The sequence below is a fragment of the Apteryx rowi genome, unplaced genomic scaffold (assembly GCF_003343035.1).
Source record: "Apteryx rowi isolate R43461 unplaced genomic scaffold, aptRow1 scaffold_120, whole genome shotgun sequence".
Lineage (NCBI taxonomy): Eukaryota > Metazoa > Chordata > Aves > Apterygiformes > Apterygidae > Apteryx > Apteryx rowi.
This window is the reverse complement of record NW_020447420.1, coordinates 660,380-684,396: the sequence shown is the minus strand read 5'-3', so window position 1 is coordinate 684,396 and position 24,017 is coordinate 660,380. Positions and strand designations below refer to the sequence as shown.

The window sequence follows — 24,017 nt, the reverse complement described above, 5'->3', positions numbered from 1 at the left end:
CTGTTGGAATTTTGTACAGAATAGACTAGAAATTGTGATCAAAATCAAATTTATTTTCCAGTAACCTTTAAGTCATCACAAATGTCTGTCCAACCATATATACAACACCTACCCAAGAACAGGAAAGAAATCAAGGGTGATATCCATTTGCCCTTCATAAATCATTAAATTCTAAGTGTGTTTAAACCAAGAGTGTTTAAGTATAAATTAATATTTTAGACACGTGACAAGAAATATCTAGCAACTTCCTAACTTGAAAATATAAATAAATATTAGTAAAGTGACAGGATATATGTGTGCGCCTTAACCACTTTCATATGGTTAGCATATAAAGTCTGCTTGCCATGCTGGAGTTAATGCTAGGTGATGACTGGACACCTCAGCTGATATGTTCTGGCATCCTCCAGGACTACAGCTGCACATTTACATATGCAATGACCTAGATTTGCATTTGCTATCACAACCTATCAGACCTAATTAAAGTAATGGAGCTTTCATACAGGCTAGAAGATGTTTGATTACAGTATAAACTAGAGAGCATGTTCAGGCTACACCAAACCGTATCAGAAAGCCCCCTATTGATTAGGGCAGTCCATGTTCCCATATGTCTATTTAAAATAAACCTGTTCTTATGTTTCTTTACGTTAAATGTAAGTAGGCAACTCTTCTAGATACTGTTACAAAGAACGCACTTGGCACACCTAATAAACATCCAACTCCCCAGAAAACTAGTCCCATGGTCTGGCCTTGCACACCTTTCACTTATTTCATGGCCTTTGACAAGGGGAACTCCCTTTTTTTCAAATCCTTCCCAGGTTAACTGCTAGTATTTTCCATGAAGCTGGCAAAGAATCAATATCTTCCCATTCAAATAAACTATGATCTTTATTTCTGCAATTCTCAGAGCTTCATATGAAGACATAAACTGTGCGCACAATTAAATACTGCCATCATCTTCAGGCCTATCCACCTAAACTAGATTTTCTCACTTTCCAGACAGATTCGGGCTCAGTGAGGAGTTAAAGCCTGTATGAATACAGAAGAACCAAGCACCTGTCTCTGCAGAACAAATTTCAAGCACAGCGATGGAGCTTAGAGGAAATAAAGCAACTTCTGGAACTTTAAAGACACTATGAAAATTCAGCTATTTCAACACTTCTATTCCCAGGGCAGCTGTAGGAAGCAGATAGTCTGGGAAGAACTAGTTTTGAGACAAAGGCTGTTCTCTTTATCCACACAAAGAAGTCTCATTCTTCTACTACTCCATAAAAGAAAAAAAGAAAAAAAAAACCCAAAGATTAAAGTCAATTAATTCCTCGTTCAAATAAAGAGGCTATTCATTTTTAAGAAGAAATGCAGAGATTATTCCCAGACCAAGTTATTCTGGCATACATGTTCTCTTTTAGATGTAATCACTGATGCAAGAGCAAAAATTTCAAAGCTGGCAAAAGTATGCAATGACAACGTCCAAATACTTTAAAGCATAAGTTAGCCAGAACTCGCAGCCTCCAATTTGGTATTTTATGAGACTTTCTGCCAAACACAGTTAGTAAGGTTTTATAAAATAAAAAAATCCTATGAAATAAACTCTCTAGAAGCATAAAAGACAAAATGACTGAACATATCTGCTGCAAAGATAAGAAGCTTAATTAGAGATGAATAGGAGTCTCTATATACCGGATTACAAAGCAACCAAAGCAAACGTGGAGGGGTACGATATTAAAAAAAATCGTGGTTATATACTTACTCCTTGGTAAAAGTATTTAGTTTCTGCTAAAGTTTCTCCATATTTTTAGGCACATCTGTTAGAGTGGCACCAAAGAATATACTAAACTCTTTTCCAGACTTGGAGACTTGTTCCTCTTTAAGGAAAAGCTCCTGAGCTCTTAACGCTGAACAGCCAACTTGCCCCTCTCCACGCCGGGAGGCAGAGCAGAGGGCGAACCGTGGCGCCTGCGCCCTCGGGAGCCCCCGCTTCCCAGCCCGGGCAGCCCCTGCGGCACCCGGCACCGTCGCGCCCCCCCCAGCGGGGCACCAAGCCCTTTGCCAGCCAGCCCCGRAGAGGCGAACCAGGGGGGGCAGCTGCACCAGACAGGACCTCTTCTGAGCACGCGGCAACACAAACGTGCCAGAACTTGCAGCTGGAGAACGTCGGAGGCAGTTTTACCCCAAAGCTTCATACACCGCTACAACCGCACACAGGTAGGACACAGCCATGTAACTCGAACAGAACTTTGAATGAATAGTTGTAGAGGAAGTTAGCTCAGAATTTATAGGTATTTGGGGATACGGAAGAGTACGAAGCAACTGTTCTGTACACAGAATTTCCACCTCCAGAACAATTAACGTTTGACCAACAAATTCACCTCTTCATTCTTATTTGAATACGGGGCAAATCCTGAAATTCTTGCAGCAGGAAAGCTGATGTTGCAGGGAAAGGGTAACACGGACAGACCAGGCTCAAAGACCAGAGAGCAAACCCTCGGCAAGATGCTACCATGCTGCAGGACAGTGCCTGTATGGTTGCTTCTCCCAGAAGCACGTAGAAAACCAAGTCCGAATGAGCCGAAAAAATGGAAAAGTCCTCTGCTAATCGCACAATGCATAAACAGTGAGTACTAATGATAATTAATAATAAATTCAGTTGCTTTATTCCTGCCTGATTGGCATGAGGAAAGCCAGTGCTAATGCTAAGTCTGTACAAGTGACTACAAGGTCACAAAATGTTTAGATTGTTTGTAATCAACCTAAAAAATCATTAAAAATTGGTTAACCAGTGGTTAAAAAGTCAGACATGACAATCTTTAGATGCCAATAAAAGCATCTTTCCTGTAAAGCCATGAAATGAAATATTCTTTAGAAGAGCGAAAACATACTCGCCCAATTAATTTTCTGAAATCTCATTAAAAAATTTAGCCCAACTAAGTCATACACTTCTGACCTGAATTTTAATTATCTTTATGCTGCATATAAGATTTTTTCTGATATTTGCACTGCATCATTAATTTTAAAGCAACGGTTTCCTTGCTTCTAAAGTGCATACTTCATCTGAATGACATTTACCGTAAACTAATTTCACCTTTAAAAGACATCTGTGATAGTGGATGGGGAAGCTTTAGCCCCCACAGTTGAACACGTATACATTATAAGCAATGATTTACTTCCAACATCAATGTTTCAAGTCTCTTTATGATGTTCCAAATCATACACTCATCTCCATTCAACAACACCTACCTGAAAAGAATTTTGTATATTTTAAGATTGAAACTCCAGTGTGGATTTATAAGCCCACATTAGAACAGATTGATTTAAAAAAAATTTTTTTTTCCAAGCTCACCAACACGCTAGGAAACTGTTGGGCTTTAAAATACGGATTATTATTCAAACAGGTAGTTCAATAACTGTTGGAGAAAACATCAGGTTTTTCACTTTGCAGCTTCTAAACTGGACTATATAATCATCATAAAACAGCCTGAACCTGAACTGTTATTTAGAACTTAAAGTTTGAAATTCAAACCAAGTTCTTCAGCCAAGTTTTAACATCTCTATCAGCATATATTTGTACTAGCTAATGACAAGGAGAGAAGAGAAAAGCAGCTTTAAAATAGCAGACCAAGCTGATATTCACGTCAGCAAAGAAATTCATATTAACAAAGAAATAAGCTCAGCACTTTAGAAAATGATAAACTGAAGATATTCTTTGCTGTTAGGTGACCTAGATGATCTACCTTAAGTTAGCAGACCGAAATGAAATTACCATGAACAGTTCTATTGCTAAAATGTTTAATAAGTATATAAAAGGATCGTTTAAAAGTGAGTTATTATGTTTATATAATACAAATATTTAGTCAAAAATTATAGGTCCATATTTTTATATCACTGATTTACTCCTCGATGAGTTTTACTTCTTATTGCTATAAACACCAAGTAATCTGGAGATGTAAATGACTGACACTTTCACACAGGAACATTACTAGAAAACGCTTTTCTTTTCAACAACCTTCATCAGAGTAATGCTAGGCAGGTAACATAACCAGAAGCTAAAACGGTATTTTATTGAGCCTTTTTTATATTTAGATATTTGCTTATTCTAATTAGAAAACTTCTAAATACGAAGCTCTATTGCAAGTCATAAGGAAAAGGTTAACCAAAACTCTGTAAACAGTGCAAAGGAGCAGCTAGGGACGGCTCTGAGCTAGCACTGCAAGTCTTCTGGGCAAGTCTGCAAGAAAACCTCTGACAGGCAGTCAATCTCTCTCTTGAGGTCAAAATAATATACCTTTTTTATATCTACAGCTTGTAAGAAACAAATATCAAGGAATTAGAGCAGAATTACTATATTCCCAAATTTTATATACTAAGAAATTTTTCCAGAATACAAATCAGGTGAAATGGAAGCAGAAGAGAGAGGACGGCGCTGCAAAGCTAAGCTGGCACTGACAGTTCACGCAGCACAAAATCACCCCTCACCTGCGCTGCAAGTTCTTCTCGACCACACTGCCGTAGAGAGCGTTGCACAAAAGCATAATCTTATTACTAAACTACCGTAGTTAAAGACAGACAGGAAGAAAAGCCTGGGACATTTACTCACAGCTCTGTACTAACTAGTTGTACGACAGTCGGCAACTTGTTGCCTCCAACTTTCGTCTGTAAAACAGAAATAACTGTCGGAATGAAAAAAGCGCTCCAGGAAGCGGAGCACAGTCTGCACTGGTCCATGTAAAACCTTTCTCCTCATCTGATAATCCATAAGAACAAATTGTGTCTATTCTACTTAAGCTTTAATTCTGTCATGTCTGATATGTTTCATAAGACAAGTTTGACCAAAACTTCCTTCCCAAGTCTCTCTCTCACACCCACAAGCTATTATATAGCGTGTCTACAATTGCTTATGCTTTCAGAATAAAGAAATAATGTCATTTTGGATTCTACTAGGTAATTAGTACCAGAAAACTGAAAATGATATATAATCATGTTCATGCAAAGTGGAAAATCAGAAACATGTAATAAGCAATCACGCCATGCCAGTGTTATGTACTCTGCCCTTTCAATATTACCATTTCTGTTAACTTCTACACCAAGTTTGCTGAAGAGAGGCATTTTTCAATTCCCTAGTTTCCCTATATATTTTCCTAAATATTCCCTGTATGATTCCCTACATATTTTTACTCAGCATCATATTTTTTAAGACAGCAAAAACAAAAGAAAATCTTTGCTGTAGTCCTATTTCCAACCTAGATTGCTCTCAGAGTAGTTAATATACTCGGAGACCTCCATTAACACAACTTGAACATTAACAAATTTGAGGGGCGTTTTCACTAAACAATGACCATACAGCAAAATGAGCCCACTCAGCATCAGCGTAACAGCAGAACACAGATTATTAGCTACTAATTACACTTAACTATGTCATTACAAATTCTAACATGTGCTCCGAGATGCCATGAACGTATCTGCTGCACAGGAACACTTCCTAATCTTGTTCATGAAATAATTACAGGGGCTCTATCCTGCCAAATGAGGCAGTAATTAACCCTAATTGCTCAAAATGCAACTGGCTAATTCTAAGAGATTAATCAAGGGGATTCAATTATTATTAAATGACTTAATATGACAAATTGCTACATTAGGGGTGGGGGGCTTTGCTCCATACAATGTATTTTCGAAGCAGCGCTGCACAAAATACATCCATCGTACCATATGTGCAGACAATTTACTGTTTTTGCAAATCTTATACAGTGTTTTGATATAGCTTTCCTAATGACCTTTTCCTGTTTAAGGAACCCTGAATACCACTGGACTGCACGCTTAGGATGACAAATTAACACCCGCCCTCCCCTCCCCAAGATAATATTAAGCCAAAGTCCTAGAGATCTTCTCTCTAATGGCTTTGCCTCAATGGCTTTTGTTTACTCCTTGCAATACAGACCAGGTAAAACGTTAACTTTCCTGATAAGCAGTCAAACACTCGATAAAAGGCAAGCAGCCCAAATTCACAAAATACAAATTTGATGTTTACAGTGAAAGTACTGGAGTTACTTTGAATACAGGTTTAACTTGACTTTTATCCCAATTCTGCAGAATAGCAGGGGGGAAGAGAATGAACCACTGTAACAAAACATTACAGTAGTACAGACAAAATATATTGAAGGAGAAAGATTCCAGAGAGACTCAGGACTTAGTCAGAGATCCTAATGTTTCATGCAGGATGAACTTTCTCTTGTATTCAGTAGTTATCTCTTCAGCATTTATTATTAAACTATGCAAGGAGATAAATAAGTGTATTTATTCACTGACATTGAAAGAACTGCTTTTTGTTGGCCTTTTCTTTACAGAATCAAAGAGCAGAGAAAGTCAACACAGTACAAGCTTTTATAAGCTGATTTAAAAATACTTGCTCTAAGCAAAACTGAAAGTATTTCCTTTTTTCTCTTACCATCATCAAAAACTGGAAACTCTGGCTGGCTGGCAAAATCCAAAATGTGATAAACCCTCTAACTGCTGTATTCTCAGTATAAACAAAAGAAAGGGGAAAAAGAAAAAAACCTCCACAGTAAGAATTCCGTAGGCCTTTATGAAAGGAAGAGAAGAAAACGGAGAGGGAGAAAAGGTGCAAGACACATGCACCTACCTGAGGATCATGCTGATACTCCTGTCCTGGCAGCTTGCACAGAGGGTTGTTCTGGTCCCCTAGATGATGCGGGTGGTTATGTTGCCCCTCCATGGTAACATACCAAACTCTGCCTTACTGCTCTGCTGCAATTAAAAGAAACGAGAGAGAAAGAGAAGTCTTATCATTGTTAATCCAGCACTGAAAGCAAAGAACCCCTTCGAGGGGTGGGCCTACACGTGGTTGTACATTAGGACAGCAAGAACTGATTCCTCCCCTTTTTTCCTCTGATTGACTCGTGCATAAAATTCTCAAAAAAAGAAATCTTTATCTACCACAAGCCCCACAAAAGCTCTGCTCGTCACTGATAAACAAAAACGCGTACACTGACGAACACAAGCCAGAAGAAAGCAGCAACAGGTCAAGCATATTCTAACTCTTGAGAGATAACAGAACAGGAATACCGATACCAAAAAATATTCCTGGTTTTCAAAAATACTTTTATAATAAGCAAAAAGCAGAAAAGGCATTTTTTGAGGTTACGTTTTGGTCAGTCGTACATTACCTACCGAAGACATTGCCTTTGTCAACTTAAATATAAATTTTGCAACTGCAGTTGGCATTACTTCTAAAACTACTGAATCTAGATGCCTGACATAATCAGACACTTAGTGAGCAATTCAATAAAGGTTAGCACATTTTCTATTCGTAAAACAAGACCAAAAAAAAGTCACAGGAAAGTTGAAGCTGTTTCTCTTAATATTCAAAGTCTCTCCATAAAATTCATGGTGTTACTTAGTTCTCCTCTGAGATGCACTTATTGTCTTTGCATTATTTTGACTGATCTCCCCAATAACAGTTTCCAGGTGCAAGAAGGCATTTCCCAGTGTGCACTTCTCAGCAGCACCTCCCGTCTCCTGACCAGGCATCTCTCATGTGAAATAACCGATTTTTTCTCTTTCTGAAGACTACTATGCTGCTGAGAAGAAAGGATTTTTTTTATTTTTTAATAAATGAAACATGCTTCAAGTCTTACACTTATTTGCACATACTGAGGATGGYTGAGAGGTCCTAAACCAACCTCAATCTCAGCAAAGAAAAAAGGTTTAGAAGGGGTAAGGGAGGAAAAAAAAAAAGCAACACACAAGCTATGCAATAGTTCCCCAAAGAACTTGGAGCCTTTCTGCTCTGACCAGGAAGTAATTTAACTGGAATAGAAATTAAAGATGTTTTATGCATTAAAGATTCATCTGCCTTTTGGAAGGTCAAAAATGAATTGGTCTCAGCGGACCACAAAATACCAGTTTCCAACCTATTCTGAAGCATCACAGCAATCCCCGTAAGCCAGAAAACCAAAACCTAAGTTACTACCCTGGATTACTGGCTGGGAATTTATACAACATACGGCACAGAGTAGCACTGGGCCACAGCTCTAGTCTTACTGAATTATGCCCACAGTCAGGTAGATGAGACGAGAGACGAGAAGATAAGTTCTGCTTCCAACTGCATAAATCATGAGAAAAACTTCAGCTCCAAGGGGTTGTGGAGCTTTATCCGCCGAGCCCAGGAACCGACTGACCCAGCGGAAGATGTCAGAAAACATTACAAATCCCTTCGACAGTGGTGCAAACTGATACAATTAGCTAACCCTGTCATTCAGAAGCCGCTACACAACAAAGTATAGCAAACAGCACATTTTCAGGCTAGAGTGGAGGGGACGAACCATGCAGAACACAAACCACCCTCTCACCTATTTGCAGTATTTCTTGCAGTCCTAAAGAATTTCCAAACGAATCTTGGCTACTTGCTTTTAAAGCACTCTGCTCTTTGAAAACTGAGGCATACACAGACGCGATGCAAGAAGACGTGATTTTCTTTAAATCACAYTAGTTAAATTCTGGTTTGGAGTCTGCATCTTCTAAACTTCCATGATACTTTACTTTCTACATTAAACTACATCCAACCTTCCACGCATTCTCCCAGAGACAGTAGTAAGTAATTCAAACATGGGAATCCCCAAAACTTCCATTATGACTTTGAAAGGACTCTTATGCTCTTATTATATTTGGAATAATAGTTATTCATCTATTCCGTTACACACTCAACTGAGAGCTGTGAAAGCTAAAAAACTTTGTTTGGTAAATTCTTTGCTATAACACAGTGTAACTGAAATGTATTAATAGCACCTGTGTAAGTATGCTAGGCAAATATGATACCTCTTTGTGTAACTAAAACTAATATGTACAAGTCATTTGTTTAATTAATTTGCAAAAATAAAAGTTAAGCCCAACCCTGAAGGGCAGACAACACTGAAGGAGGCAAAAAAAATTCACCATCACCGTTTGCAGCAATCCTCTGTTTTCATTCTAAAATTGCCCTTCATCCTATAGAGATCCATTCGATTCCCCCACACACTTTTTCAAGCACAAAGATCTAATTTGTGAAGTTTGGAGTTGCAACACAAATGGAAATTTAAACTTTTATTTATGCTGCCTGTAGCACAGCTGGTAAAAAGAGTTGTAAAATCCAGCATCTGTAACATAAAACTTCTAGACATCACATCTGGGTCTACCTCAAATCAAATGATTTCACAGTATGACTGGATTGGTTTTATAATACAGCTCAAAATAAGACTAAGCAAAAGCTTGTGGAAGGAAGGAGAGAAGAGAGACAGGAAGGAAGAAGACACCACTATTTGGATGATAAGGCTCAAAAAAAAAGCTTAATCCAGCCTAACACACATCAGCTAGCAGGAATCTAACGTGTGGTAGTCTGTGGGTTTTTTAAGAACTAAAAAAAAAGATTAAAAAATTTCTGAAAGGTGAAATTCCCGTGATGGTTGAATGAGGCAAAGGAAGTTATTTCTCGAACTGGATATACCAAACACRCTGTTAACTGAACGGTTGCTGGACATCTGAAAACACCATCCAAGCCCAACGCGTGGCACTTGCAGGTACAACCCCCCTTCTGCTCCCTTCCGCGGCCGCCATGCAGGAACATCACGTGCGCGTGGGCCACTGATCCGCCCCAGCCCCAAGGCAAGCCGCCCTTGTTCGCGGCCCTGGTCACCCTGAGCCTGCTCGAGGAGGTCTCCAGGCTTCGCCTCTCGCAGGACGTTAAATAACGTCCTTCATTGCTCCTTACTCGGCATCCACACAGGCTCCAGGTAACCCGTCATTTATGAAACGCACTGGTGCTGGTCCGTCACAGCGCCGAGCCGCGCGACGGCGAAAGGTACAGCCTGGCGGCCAGCACCAGCGTTTGCACAAACTTCTTTCAAGAGTTTTGGCAAGTATTCACGCAGTCAAAGAGCACAACCTGATCTCATTAGTGTATTAATAGTGCATGCCTGGCATTTGGGCAATGACTAATTCTTAATTTAAAATAAAGAAGTATTTTAAATATTTTCGGGGGGGAGAGGGGGAGGAAAACACGATGCAGAAGAATTTCTGCAGCAAGTTGGGGTTCGTTCTTCTAACAGTTGTCAACTAAATGAGCCTTCAGCTCTGGCAGATCTTTCCCAACACCAGCTACCATAAAAAAAAAAGAAGCTCTTCTTGTGTTCTTAAGTGTATGAATTCTCACAATAATAAACAATTAACAGTTAAGTGTTTTCAAATCACCAATATTTAGCATCAGCACCAGATTAGCCATCAACCAGAGAGCACTCTTCCACCCAATTCTCTAAGTCCGTGACACTCTGCACATGCTATTTGGGTGCACACGACACAGGGGATTTTCACGTGGCAAAATAGCAAAGGCAGAGGCCCACCTTTAGACCGAATTAACTCGCCTGTTTTTCCCACAGTGTTGCCGATTCGGTGAGGAAAAGGGGTTGCTCCCTGCGCGGCAACCACCACGGCTGCTGCTTTACGGGACTGCAGCGAGCAAAGCCACGCAGACAGCTGGGACGGGACGCTCCCGCGCCCCCAGCCGGCATCACTGCTGCTCCAGCTCAGGCTGGAACAGAAAACACTCACGAGGAAGGAGCTGAGAGCCAGAATATCCACAGCATCTGAAAGGGCTAAGGCATGGGTTGCTCTCAATAAAAAAAGATTTTCAAAATCTGTCCTATGAAACTCCAGTGGAGGCAGAACCACCACTGATAGTAGGAAGAAGCCTGATTTTAACATTCCTTCAGTATCAGTCATCCGTAGGCTTATCAGGAACAAGCGACTATTTAAAAAGCAAAAATATGTCTCTAACATTAAACTGCCCTACAAAATTTCTACCTTACATTAAGCTGTCAGAACTATCTTAATTATTTTATTACTCATGATTTTAAGAAAGGTTGCTTACATAAAGGGAGAACATAACACAAAATTCTCTCTTTCCCAAGTCCGCAGGCGCAGGGAAAGGCATACCGGTGTGGCCGGCAGTCACCGACAGCCTCCCGGCCTGCCTCTTATCTCCAAAGGAATTCAGAAAAATTGGCATTTACAGCCTCGAGATGAAAGGCACGTCCAGGCAGCGTCGGGGAAACACCAGGGATCTAACACTGACCAAACATCCTACCCACTGCCTCCTGCCCTGGGAAAGGAATCGCACTCGGAAGCAGAACCAGTCACCTGGTCAGCTACGGCTCCGGGACGCTCCCAAGGGAAGGGCAGCTCGCTGGCTGCCCCGGGGTGCGAGCGCTCCCCGCCAGGCACTAGCCAACGGGAAGGAATTACCAGCTCGGAGCAGCCTGGCTGCCGCAGCACGCGAAGCGAAGCACTGGGACAAGGGTTTGGGCTTGGTCGGTGCTGGTTTAAAGCGCCGCAGCTGGAAGCAAAGGAAGAAGCAAGGAACAAAATATCAGCTTTGAAAAGAGATCCGGCCCAGCTGGCACGACAGCAGCCCCGAGCGCCGCGGCCGCGGTGGGAACAGCGTGTGCCGCTCAAACCGTCCGCTCTGCTATTCCGGGCCCTCCTTGGCAAGGGCGCGACAGGCAGACCGGGGGTTATCCTCGGCGCGAGGTCTCCGAGGGGGCTGCAAAGCCCGGCCAACGACAGAACGGCGCTCTGCTATGCCAGGGGCAGGACGGGGGTTGCGGGGAGCTGGAACTCTACTGAAACACACGCGTTTTTTGAGATACTCTCTTTAAAATAATCTAGCTACAAGCAAACATTCTAATTGCATTTTTAAACATGAAAGTGTCGAGCAGAGAACATGATGGTGTCTGATATAACTACTTAAAACGAGTAGCTTTTACCTCCATTCCAGATATCCTTGCACTCTGCTGAGGAAATGGTCACACCTGGAGCTAAGTTTTACTAGCACTGAAGCAGCTTTGGACACTAACTGTAACATACGTTGGAATGGAGTCACTCCAGGTTACTGAGAAAAAACATAGCATGTAAGCAAGAAATGTTTCAGTCCTTTTTTAGCCACCCCTTATTCCATCTCCCTATTCAGGCTACATAATCTGTGCATTAAATAAATTATCCCCTGGAATCCAAAAGCCACCATGAAACCCTTCTCTGTAATTAAGAGAAGCATCCGGATGCTCACATGCCTCCTCGTTCCGGCTACATAGATTAGGACGGAGCTATCACATGCTGGAAAAGCAGCTTCTGCACGCAGTATCACGTGTATGTTAACCACAAAGCGATAAGGAGGCTAAACTACAAAACATTTCAACATAGTTAAAGTATGTATAGCCTTAACAACTAAAGGTGATATTAACTGGTTATCAATGAAGCACTACATCTTAATGAATTTTCCTTTTAATTACTTTCTTTAATAGTTGGAAAGAGGAAAAAAAATGAAGACAATATTAGCAGCCTCCGCTCTTCAAGAAAATTATTTCTCATACCTGGCTTTTGGATTGTGCATAACTTGGCTTATTTCTTTAACCAAAGTTCTTGGTTGCAAGCAAGAAATCAAGCAGATAAGAAGGAACCAGAAAGGTAGACAAGGAGGCAGGATCCAACACTGTCCCCACTAGTTACGGGCAGAAGCGTTCGGCACCGACACCACCTCCACGAAACGCCCAGCCACCCTGCTGCCCTCGCCGCAGACCGAACAGCTACGTAACAATATGGGTAAACTGCAAATACAGGAAGAACTAGGCGGATTTTTATGCATACGTGTGCCTCTCCTTTCACCATTTCTTAAGCAACGATCTTAAAAGCAACACTCACATCCACAGCACCTACAAATGCAAAGCACGCCTTAAATTTTCACATTCTTATGGTAAATACATAGGCTTCTGAAACAATGATTTTAAAAAAAAAATTCTCACAAATACAAATTATCCATGTTCAGAGTTCACTAGCTCCTAAAAAAAACAAAGAACACCTCCCTCCCCCCCCCCGCAAAAAACAGAAGCACAGACGGGATTAACACTTATGCGGATAAATACTCTAAGTATCTGTGGCTCCGCAGCAGCAAATAAAGCCTCCCCCAAGAAAACTCCACTACGGGTCKCATTTACACCAGTGGACACTATGCTTAAACATGAAATGGAAGTTTTGTCTCCCTGTCTAATGCAGCCTTTGACATGCATGACAAGAAGGTGAAAATAAATCCACTGCGCTGGTGTATTTTAGGATGTAATTCTACAAACAATTGGACCAAGATCAACAAATTCACACTTTACATACYGCTTTTCAGTAGCAACACTAGCATTGACAAAATACAGCATCAAAGAAATCAAATAGGAAAAAGAAAAAGCCAGTCAGTACACAGAACCAAGCAACGACAGTAAGACTCCCGATTTGGTCTCACTTCCTTATTATTAATTTTTTTTTTTTTTTTTTTTTGGGGGGGGGGGGGAACACAACACAGTTCCAGACAAATAATTGAAGAATTTTTCATCTGTTTAAACAGCCAAATAGGACAGTAGGAAATAAGACAAGAGGTCTTGGAATAAGCTCACTTAACATTGGCACATTTTCACTTTACATTGCTCCAGTTCTGCACTTTAATTTCTCAAGTGACAGGCTTTTTAGTACCGTTTCCAAATTTCCTAGGAAGCTTTGCACTGTCAGACAGCTTCAGACTGGGTCCTGCCCATGACAGTAAATTAAAACATATTTTTACACTGCATGAAGCATCACATATCTTTCCAGAAAGTGGAYGAGAGAACAGGATCTCATCATCTGCAAAAGGCATTACAAGAACAACCCAACAGCCTTTAGACATTGCTATGAACACTCAAGTTAAATACCTCATACATGTATGTGTCCTATACACTTATGCCTCAAAAACCCATGTAGATAAACCCCAGCGCTGCATGCAATTCATCAAATCTCTTGCAGTATTCTCCAGCTATTGAAATCAGATACCCACCCTGGTTTAATCAAAACTGAAATAATTGCCTCCCCCTCCAGAAGGGTGATTATCCGTTTTGGGATCTATCCAGTAAAAACGAGCACAAATCATGGCAACTGGGATCCCACTGGGGAGGAGCGGAGCGGACACCACTGGTCCCCCCTACCGGGAAATGAAGCACAGGGAAGGTTTCGCTGATGTTCCGCTAATGGAGCTTTACTTACAGGAACTTCCAGCCAAACAACATTAAGGATGTCAAGATGGTTGTAGTATCTGGGTTCAGTTTTAATTAGCCAGATAAATTCCAAATTGGTTGGCTTGGCTGCCAACCAGTCTCGTAACTTCCACAACAGCCCACAACACTGAGCTTCACAGAAAGAATAAAAAGTGTCACCAGTTCAGGGCCGTTTCCGATAGCTGAAGCTCATGATCATTCAACACGAGCAAACCAGTGACCTCGGCTGCACGCCACGTCCCTCCAACAAGGATGGTCCCCAGCTCGCTGCCCTCTCCCACCGCTCCCAGCGCCTCCAGCACGCGAAACCAGAGGCAGCTCTCGCCCCTGCAGCATCCACCGATGCTCTCAGTTATCAAAGTGTTGGTACTTAGCCACGCAAGATAAATAAAGCAAGACATACATTGTGTTGGTAAAGCTTTAATTTTCTAATAAAAGATATTGAGACAGTATATACCCACACACAAAAAATGGCAGCTCCTGTATAACTGCATATGCTGCCTATATAAATACTTGCAGTGATTTTAACGGTGCAGGACTGTTTGCCTTTACCTGATCCACCGGGGAGAACAGTTTCTGAAAACAAAGGAGGGAAGTGAAAGATTTCCCATTAAAATCAGAGTTCAGCTTAAAAAAATAAATATTTTGAGAAAATATAACTGAACCACAACATAGAGCTGCTTTACTTCTCCCAAAAACCTGAAGTTAAAAAATCAAAAATTTTGGAAATGGTGCACTGAAAATACTTAGGAACCTGAAGAAAATCAGGTGGAAGTTTTTGGTATCTTATCTCAATGGCTTGCAGGCAGGTCACTTATTAAGAATTCAGGATAAATTTAATAGTAGGGAATACGACCACCTAAACCCCGGATGAGATGAGCAATTTATTCTCTCAAACTATAACTTTACGTAGATTTGCCTACCCACCACGTGCCCTCCATTCCCCAGAAGGGAACGATACAAAAAAGGGAAACAAATCTCAAAACCCCCACCCCAGAAAGAGCACAGCCCGCGCAAGCAACACCACAGGCGACCAGCACCGCCGTCTCCAAGCGTCCTGCCGCTCCCAGGCGGGACCAGCGCAGGCGGGTAGCGCCACGGGCCTCGGGATGCCTCAGACTCGACCGCAGGCSAGAGGATTTGCTCCCAGGCGCACAAGCAGCCTGCACACCTCGAAGCAGGCAGCGGAGGGGCAGCGCGAGCGCTCAGCCTTACGCCCATTTTCTGCTCTGCCCCACAGCAAGGTACACAGCCAGCTGCGTCCGCGTGCCTGCAGCCCGTTCTGCGGCTGCCCCGGCACGGCCCGGCGTCGGGACACACGGACACTTGAGCAGTTGCTCGCTGGCCTCAGCGGGAAGAGGCTCAGGCACAGGCTGCGCTCCCGAGGGGCGCAGCGGGTCCGGCGGTCCCCTGCCCTCCTGCAGACCCCGTCCTCCCCTGGCTCTGGCTGCAGCACCGTAGAGCCTTAGCGGCGGATGCTTTGGGAGAGGCGGAACAAACCACAGAAGTCATAGCTTTCCCTAGAACTGCCACAAGAACTACCTTGCAGAATAAACTACAGGATTTTGCTGCCATTGCACCGCTTCCTACTCTAGAAGCTGCATGACTTGGTCTCTGGGAGTCTCAGCTTTCCTGGCTGCAAAATGGGAGCAGCCGTGCCCTTTCTGGAAATGTTAAATGGCTCTTTGCACCTGTGACCTCCCCCAATGCCCTCAGATATAACGTGATATAATAGTGCAAACAGTGTTAAAAACATGCACAAGAWGCATTCGCTTATATATGCTTTTCTTCTCAATTACTATATCCCTCTCATATCCTCCCCCTCCCATATCCCCATGAAGTGGGAGACGAGCAGCTCTATTTGGGCAAGAGTAGCTGATGTAAAAGAAAACAAAAGAACAGGAATCTCATATAGTTCCAGAAATCCATGGGTTGTTTAAACACGGTCAAGTATGTTACTTAAACCACTGCCCAAATTTCCACCTCTGTAATGCGCACAAAGAATTGAGATCAACTGAGAATAAAACCGGCCCCTGCACGTAAAACAAGCAGGTTCCTCGGTCAGCTGTTGCTACCCGGAGCAGACACTTTGCAAGCAGCAGTCAAGGTTCTCCAGCCTCCTGTGAGTGATAAGCATGTTATTTACTGCAGGCTCCCCAAAGAACACGGCAATGCAAACTATTTTACAAAATAACCACAACAGTAACACTTTCTTCCTCTCAGCTGCCCAATAATATTCTCTCTCTTGCTTGCTCATAAAATAAATCTGTCAGGATACTATATGAGATTACCTATATATTTAAATGATGATCTTGGCTTATGATTACATTATTGCTCTAGTTCAGGGTACGTGTTGTGGGGAAGGCAGTCCAATCCTAGGAGAGTATTATTTTCGAGTGACTTTTATTGTCCATTATCTTACAGCATTTATGTCACAGCTATGATGTCTGGTAGGAATATTTCACAGCAGAAATATCTTTGTCGTTAGTATTCTCATTGCAATTTAGTCAGATCAACCTTTAAATCTCATCCATCATACTGAAGAGCTTTGGCAAAGCAGGCACAGTAATATATGCTTCCATGCAAAACCTAATTACAGGCTGGGTTAAAAAGCCTACCCCATTCCTTCTGCAGTACAAGGTGACAGGAAATCCTGAGCATCCCTTGCTTTCTCACTCTCCCTTTTTGTTGCTGGAAGTGCATAACCGGTTCATTACAGCAGACTGATTCTGTCTAGCACATGACAAACTTACTTGAACCTAACAATTAAACTCCTGACAGTGTTTCCAAAAGCAGAGAGTATTTACTGTAAATGCTTGACAATTTTTTCCCTCTCTGCTCATCTCTCTCAACAGTCACCTTATGATGACTGGAAATTACCATAAGCAAATAGCAGTTTAACATCCAAAAAAACCCTCATGTTAATGTGAAATACACACCTGCCAACACTGAAGAACTATAAATACGAATGTTAAAGGAAAAAAACATAAGGAACGCCACTGAAGTGCACGAGACAGGAGAGAACGCCACAGGAGCTGAGTTAAATACCACAATTTAGTTAAAAATGGCTCAAAAAGAGTAAGGTCAGACTTGCCTGCAAATGGTGCAGCTGGCTGGACTACGATGATAAGGCTGATGAGAAGGACCACAGGCCCTGCGGAGGAAGGACTACATGCTTTTTCTTACTAACAGCTCCAGATCGCAATGTGGGAATTCGAGCAAAAATTTTCAGACGTGAAGTGCAGACACATCATCAGTCAACAGTTTCAAAATCTTAGGCTTAACATTACAAAGAAACTAACCATGTACATCTGAAAATGCAACATAGCATGAATTATGTACACCCGCAAAGCCCAGGAAAACACAGAATACATGGAAGTATGAACAGACTCTCCAAAACAATATATTAAGATTTCCCTATTACACAACTTTGTTAGTTTTAGTAATACCATCCATGACCGAAGAGCTAAAATATTATCTAATTTAATTTTATTTGTCCTCAATGACGTAATCTCTAAAAGACATAAAAAACCCGGCAGAAATCTACTTTCCCAGGCTTTACTATCAGGGAAGCTTTCAACTGTGGGGAACTGACTGAGTTCAGGAACTGACAGGAGACTGAACGATAAAGCCAAAAAAATTTTGCTGCACAAACAGGTGAAACGAGCTCTTTTTAGGCTAAAGGTACCAAAAGCAGGGTCACCAAGGCAGTTAAGGGCCTGCTCACACCTCCAAGGAGCCAAAGCAGCAGCGGATGCGGAGCGGCGCAGGCACTGCTGGGGCGGGCGCTGCTCCGGGAGGAAAGCGCCCAGGAAGCGTACTCAACCCTCCACTAGACACAATAGTTGTGCTTCAAAGTAAAATTCGCTTTATCAATATTTTTAAGTACTGAGGACACTCCATTGCGTTTTTAACTCAATCTTTTCTTAAATTTCAGTTAACAAATTGGTCTTTTTGAAGCCTTTCAGAAGTTTATCCTCATCCAGCCTTAAGTAACTCATATTAATAGAAGTTAAATACACACCAGATTACAGAAATGACCTCAACAGCTAGGAATAGAGTGCAGGCTTCTTGAAGACACCAAAATCCATTAACTGAGAATTTTTCAGTAAAATGGCTGAAAACCCCTAAAGCTTTTTCATAGTGTTATGTCAACAACTGATATTCATTAAACAAATGCTGTGACAGCCATTGTAATTCGCTGTTCCATACCTAGAAGCAAAATGACGTTAAGTCAACAAATTTAAAGCTATTCAGAACAATCTCACTTGAGATGTCAATAAAAAAAAAAAAAAAAGCATCCTGCCAACAATTAAATATCTATGTCAAACTTCTGACTCTTCCCGAAATTGCTCCCTGCAGCCAGTTCAGGTTCATGTTCCCATTTTTAGCAAACGAGATTATCTTTTCAAATAGTGTGTGTTCCAGTTTTGGGGCAAAACCTCTCATGTTCAGTCAAACAACTTCAGAAGAGCAAGGCCTGCCCCAGTATTCTCCCCTCCTCCACTGCATCACTAGGTCTCAAGATGTTACTTTAGTTCATACAATAAATTCGATAAAACGTTGTGTACACCAGTTACTTTCATCAGCTCTCACCACCATCCCCTAAGGTAGTGGTTATCTTGCTTTGGGTTCAAAAGTCACTCGTTGTTCCCATCCTGTTTTTCTTCATACTTCATCTCCTCCATGCAACAGCACTGGCTAATTTAGGCTGTGCTTAAGCAGAAGAGGTCTAAAGTTGTCCCGTACGGCTCCAAACACACCAGCAGCTCTTAAGCAATAATTATTTTTTCCCTTTTTATTGTTCCTTGTAGCCTCGTCAAACACTGTTTTCTTGTAAGCTATCTACTCCGTTTGTAGTGTGTGACAAGGGTTTGGAGGAAGGATTTAATCTGAGTAAGTTCATACTTTTTATGCTGTAAAATAGGCTTCCTAGAACTTGGTCCCAAATCAAAGGATGTAAATTGCTTTTAAAAGTCTCCTGAAAATGCTTTAAATGCTGTGTAGCTCAAGCCATTCATTACCGGGTGGTTTCACGTGGCTCCTATTAAACAGTCCTAGGACCAGGGCCAAGAGTACTTGGTGATTTATCGTTATGACTAAGTAATCAACGTGACAATGAGATAAATGTTCCTTTTCACCAGCTTAACTGGACGATTCTTATCTCTTATTTCACCGCACTGAATTTCCTACGGGAACGCCACACATACCCAACCGCGTACATAAATATTTAAGATGTAGATAAATATCAAATACATATTCTCATCTAAAATTGAGTATTGACAGCTCTCAGCTACATTTAAAGTGGCATCTCCTCTGAAGATGGATTATACTGTAAATACAGTACAGCAACAGCAGCTTGCAATTTTTCCCCAACTAGTTTTCACCTATGTATATGTTTCAGACAAAGTAAGATGCCAACACATCATAATTATGTTTTTCTAGGTGCAATTTTAAGCCTTATAAAGGTATTCATTATATTCATTTTTACATCCTTTGAAACATCAGAGGCAGACCTCTCAGGCCACTACTAGCGTTAAAGATAAACACATGTTAAGAAAAACACGTATTAAATCTACCTGGAATTTTACCATATTGATTTCTAAGCATGCAACAGCACGCTTACCTTTTAATTTGTAATGCAATAAAGCTTTCAAGCCTGAAGCCAAATTATACAAGAACATTTCTGTTGCCCTTCTCAGAATTCATTCACTTCTGATGAAAGAGAAGATTAAATACAGGCTGGAATTATATTCATAACATATACTGTCACACAAACTGCAGACATTTTCRCATCATTAAATCATAACTGAAATAAGCAGCAGCACATGGAGCTACGAAACGTGCACCGTCTGTACCAGCAGCACCGACTTCACGATGCCCCTGGCTGCATCCTCCTCCTCCGCCTGCAGCAAGGGACAGTCGATGGCCACGCGAGGAAGCGAGCTCCTGTCCTGCGAGCGAACTGACACTCTACGTACACGAAATAAAAACAGCTCCCGCTCTCGACCAACAACTTAAGAGCTTCTGTAAAAAAGAAGAGCCAAAATCAAGTAGTGAGAAAGACTAATCGTTCCCAAGCTACGACGAGAACACCTCATCTCGGCCAATCCCTAAAATAACGAGTTTCTATCGCACACAAGTACAAACCCCAACAACCTTCTCAGCTCATTTCGAGAGACACCTCTTGCAACTAGCAGTCTCCAACAAGAGCGGGAGCAAACGCATCATCTTGCACCATCAAGCCTCGGGTTCAGGAGACAAAACAGAAGTAACATCCCGAGCACAGAAACTTCTAAGCAAGAGATCCCAAATCTGAATGCTTTAACTGTTAAGCCTAAATACCTTATCTCTTCTCAGAACACTTAATAAATGTATGATATTAAATCCAAACACATTTTTGTGCAAAAGTATACAGACGTGATTAGAAACACTGACAGTTTGCAGTGATAAATATCTTTTAATTAACACTCTTCCAAATACTTGACAAATATCAACCTCACAGAAATACTTCTGAAATATTGCCATAATTTCTCAAATGTCTAAGGCAAGCTTAGGTGCGCCAAAATAAAAGAGAAAGTCCATGTCAGATGGACATAAAATCCAGGAAACCTGCTGCAACCACTCTGTTCATGTGGTTATTCTCTGGATCCATTGATATGAACGTTTGGAAGGATTAACAGCCAACGTTTCTGTCTCAAATGCAGGGAAAAGGGAAGGAGGAGGATATATATGCTCACTCAACTTCACAAATGTCAGAACAACAGCTTGAACTATTTACATTTTTCATAATCAAGAGTAAGAGGAAATGATGCTCAGAATTACGCAACCTCGCCAATCTAAAGAATCGTGATTCAAATCCAAAGGCAACTTCAAAGCCACCTCATAAAACCCTGTGCAGACCTTCCCAACGGCCAGACGCTAACATGGCAAGAACAGCTTTCGCTGCAGCTGGCTCTCGCAAGCAATAGCCAAACGGAAGCAGAAATGCTTCTCTCTGTAAGAAGATACAACATTTTTCTACTTACTAAAATAGCTAAGTTACAAACATGTTTGTATTTTTTTTCTCCTCAAAATAAGCTAAGAACTGTATTATCTTATATTGCTATAAAATGTCTTATCTATACTTTAAAAAAAATTGATAATCAGTTTTCCCAAGCATCTGAATCTAAGAGCACCAGCTTTTAAAACCTAATGCTGCCCGTGACCTCCCATGCCCAGTTGCGCACCGCTGTAACAAAGCAGCTCCTTTCCCACCTGGCGTTCCCGAAAGGATAAGGAACTAGCGCAAGGCATTTACCCAGGCCTGGCAGATCCGGGCTACAGGGTGAAACAAGCAGCAAATCTGCTCTTTACACAGTCTGCATAGCTGCTTTTATTACTTATTTTGATGACAGACAGGGTTAATGAAGTTCTTGCAGAGAACTCTCCCTCTCCTGGGCTAAATGCCCAAATTCTTTCAGGATTCACAAGACTGTCTATTTAAATTGGGTCCAATTTTTTTTCCTGCAGAGAGGCCTGCACAGAATGTTCTGAGGAGCAACTGGGAACCAACCTTCAAAGCAAACTGGAACTAAACGTACGAGTCCTCTAGAACAGACAAGTCGCATTCGCTGTTATATTCTGCCCCATACGCAACAATTTTCTATTATTCCAATAGGCTTCAGTGTTGAAGTGCAGACAGAGTAGTATCAGCAGATTACTAAACCCATAAGCTTACTCATACAAACAAAAACCTCCTGTCCTGCCCCCCCTGCGTTTCCTTCCCGACCTCCTCTGGCTGCCAAGCCACGGCATGGATCTTGGATTAATCCCATGTGATGTCTGTTAGCGCAGAGATCCACGTGCAGGAGAGCTAGGAAAGCTGGGCTTTGCTTCCCAAGAGGACATCCCGCAGTTTCACTTCCAGTTTCTCGTCCAGGGAATCTCTGCCATGTACCTACCACCAGGCGACGTTCGGACGTTGCTTCCTACAGCAGCGTATCGACCGGGGCCTGAGAAGCGTCTCACCGCAGAGGCCTGAGACATCGGCAGAGTGGAGATAACTTGCCCTGCCTTGGTCTTTTCTTGCCCTAAAATTGAGCTCAGTCTTTCAGTTATTTTGCAGATATTAAATGGCCTTTACGATAACAAAGCACCAGTGTCGGAGAGCATGGAACCAAGAATTAGCAGACCTTTGAAAATCCCTTTACACTGTGTTTTTAAAATGCATCATTGGCTCCATCTACCACAAGATACCTGCGAGCGAAAGCCCTGATGGCAAGTGTTTGGGGTGGAAGTGCTAACACAATTAAAAGAAAGAAACAGAAAAGTCCGTTTGAGGCACAGAATGCGATCTGGTATTCAGTAATCCACAAACAATCAAGTAAAATGTAATTTTCCAGCCATCTTCAATGATCAGTTTTTCTAGAACACACCTCAAAATATGCATTCACAGGCAATTGCTTACTGTCAGATACTTGCACAAATGAGAAAGTTTCAAAAAGAAATCATAAATATTTACAGTATTTCAAAATAAACTAAAATATGGTTTATTAACGTCAATGCAAATTATGATGAAAGCTTGTTAATACCTGTGAATAAAACACTACTACTCATCAACAGCAGTAATTTTGTATGGATATATAAACTTACTGATAATGTAATCTATTTCCCCAAAGCATGAAAAATTTACAAATCCAGCAAAATACATGCACAGCTCCCCCCAACCAGCGAAACAGCAAGCAGCCTGGCAAACGCCAATGCAAAAGGAGAATGATAAAAATTAAAGAGCAGTGACAACAAAGGAACAAATTATGCTAACTTAAAACAAAACTGACTAAAACAGCTTAAAGAGCTAGTAGAAAAATATAAATAGTTATATAGCGAATTATTTGGAAATAACTTAAACTGCAGTATTAAGTAACCAGGTAAGGGTTCAATTTTCTATTTGTTTTTGAGATTAGAGATCCCTAATGGACCGAGTTATTTTGTTGCAGGAATTTCTAGTGAAAAATATTTATAAAAGCCTCATAGAAAAAAAAGTTTGCCGCAATGCTGGAGGTACAATGACAAATCAGGGACTATGGACCCATCAGCTTGACTAGTATGAAGGAATATGAACARATACAAAATTACTGACTTTTAGTTATGTACGTGGAAGAAGACATTGTAATAATTACTGACTCTTCATCAGCTAATTGATTAGTTAATGACCAATAGCTATTTGGAAGCTAACTGGGTTCAGGAACTGACAAGGGAGACTGAACGATAAAGCCAGAAATATTCTGCTGCACAGAAGGGCGAAAGGGAACTCTTGAGGCTGCAGGACAGAATTATGCAATATCAGACATCCTGTCTGGTTCAAATCAAGCTGTGCAGCAAGTCCTGAAACATCCCTCAAACGAGCCCACTTACTTAGCACAAACCTGTACATTTACAGCAGCGCGCGCTGAAGGTTTGCAGAGATTTACAGATAACAGTACTTTCTCACCTTGCCGAGTGGCTGGTATTACTCCACGGATGTTGCAGGTGGTGAGCGAACATCAGAACGAAAAACAAGCTGAGCACAGTCCCAGATGGAGTCAAACATGGGAATGAAACATGTCTGTCCTGATTCCCTACTATGCCCTAACCACTAGACAGTATCGCAAAATAAATATGTGGATCACCACAGTGATGTCAGCAGGATCCTGCAGGGATTTATAGATGTTTGGAAAGCAAAAGAAATGTGTGGGCAAGGTTTCTATAAAAACAATAAAGCTGTTTTGATAGTACAAATTCCCGCGAGTTGACAGAGTTCCCACACTACAGCCAACAGCTGTATAACAACTTGTTTTAAAAAAGTAAATGTGTGGAAAGGAGGAATATACATAAGAAAAATAAGATACTAGAGTAAGCAGAAAATGTTTATTAACGAATTTGCAACATCTACCA

General features: G+C 41.4%; 1 protein-coding gene across 2 annotated transcripts in view; it reads right to left on the bottom strand.

The window, feature by feature from the left end:
• NEK6 (NIMA related kinase 6) overlaps positions 1-24,017 on the bottom strand; it is a 76,228-nt gene that overhangs the window by 38,173 nt on the left and 14,038 nt on the right. For both annotated transcript variants that reach the window (XM_026090046.1, XM_026090055.1), the window contains exon 2: positions 6,632-6,756. In XM_026090046.1, coding sequence (XP_025945831.1) covers positions 6,632-6,724 — 93 coding nt within the window. In that variant the 5' untranslated portion in view covers positions 6,725-6,756. The remainder of the gene's footprint in view (positions 1-6,631; positions 6,757-24,017) is intronic.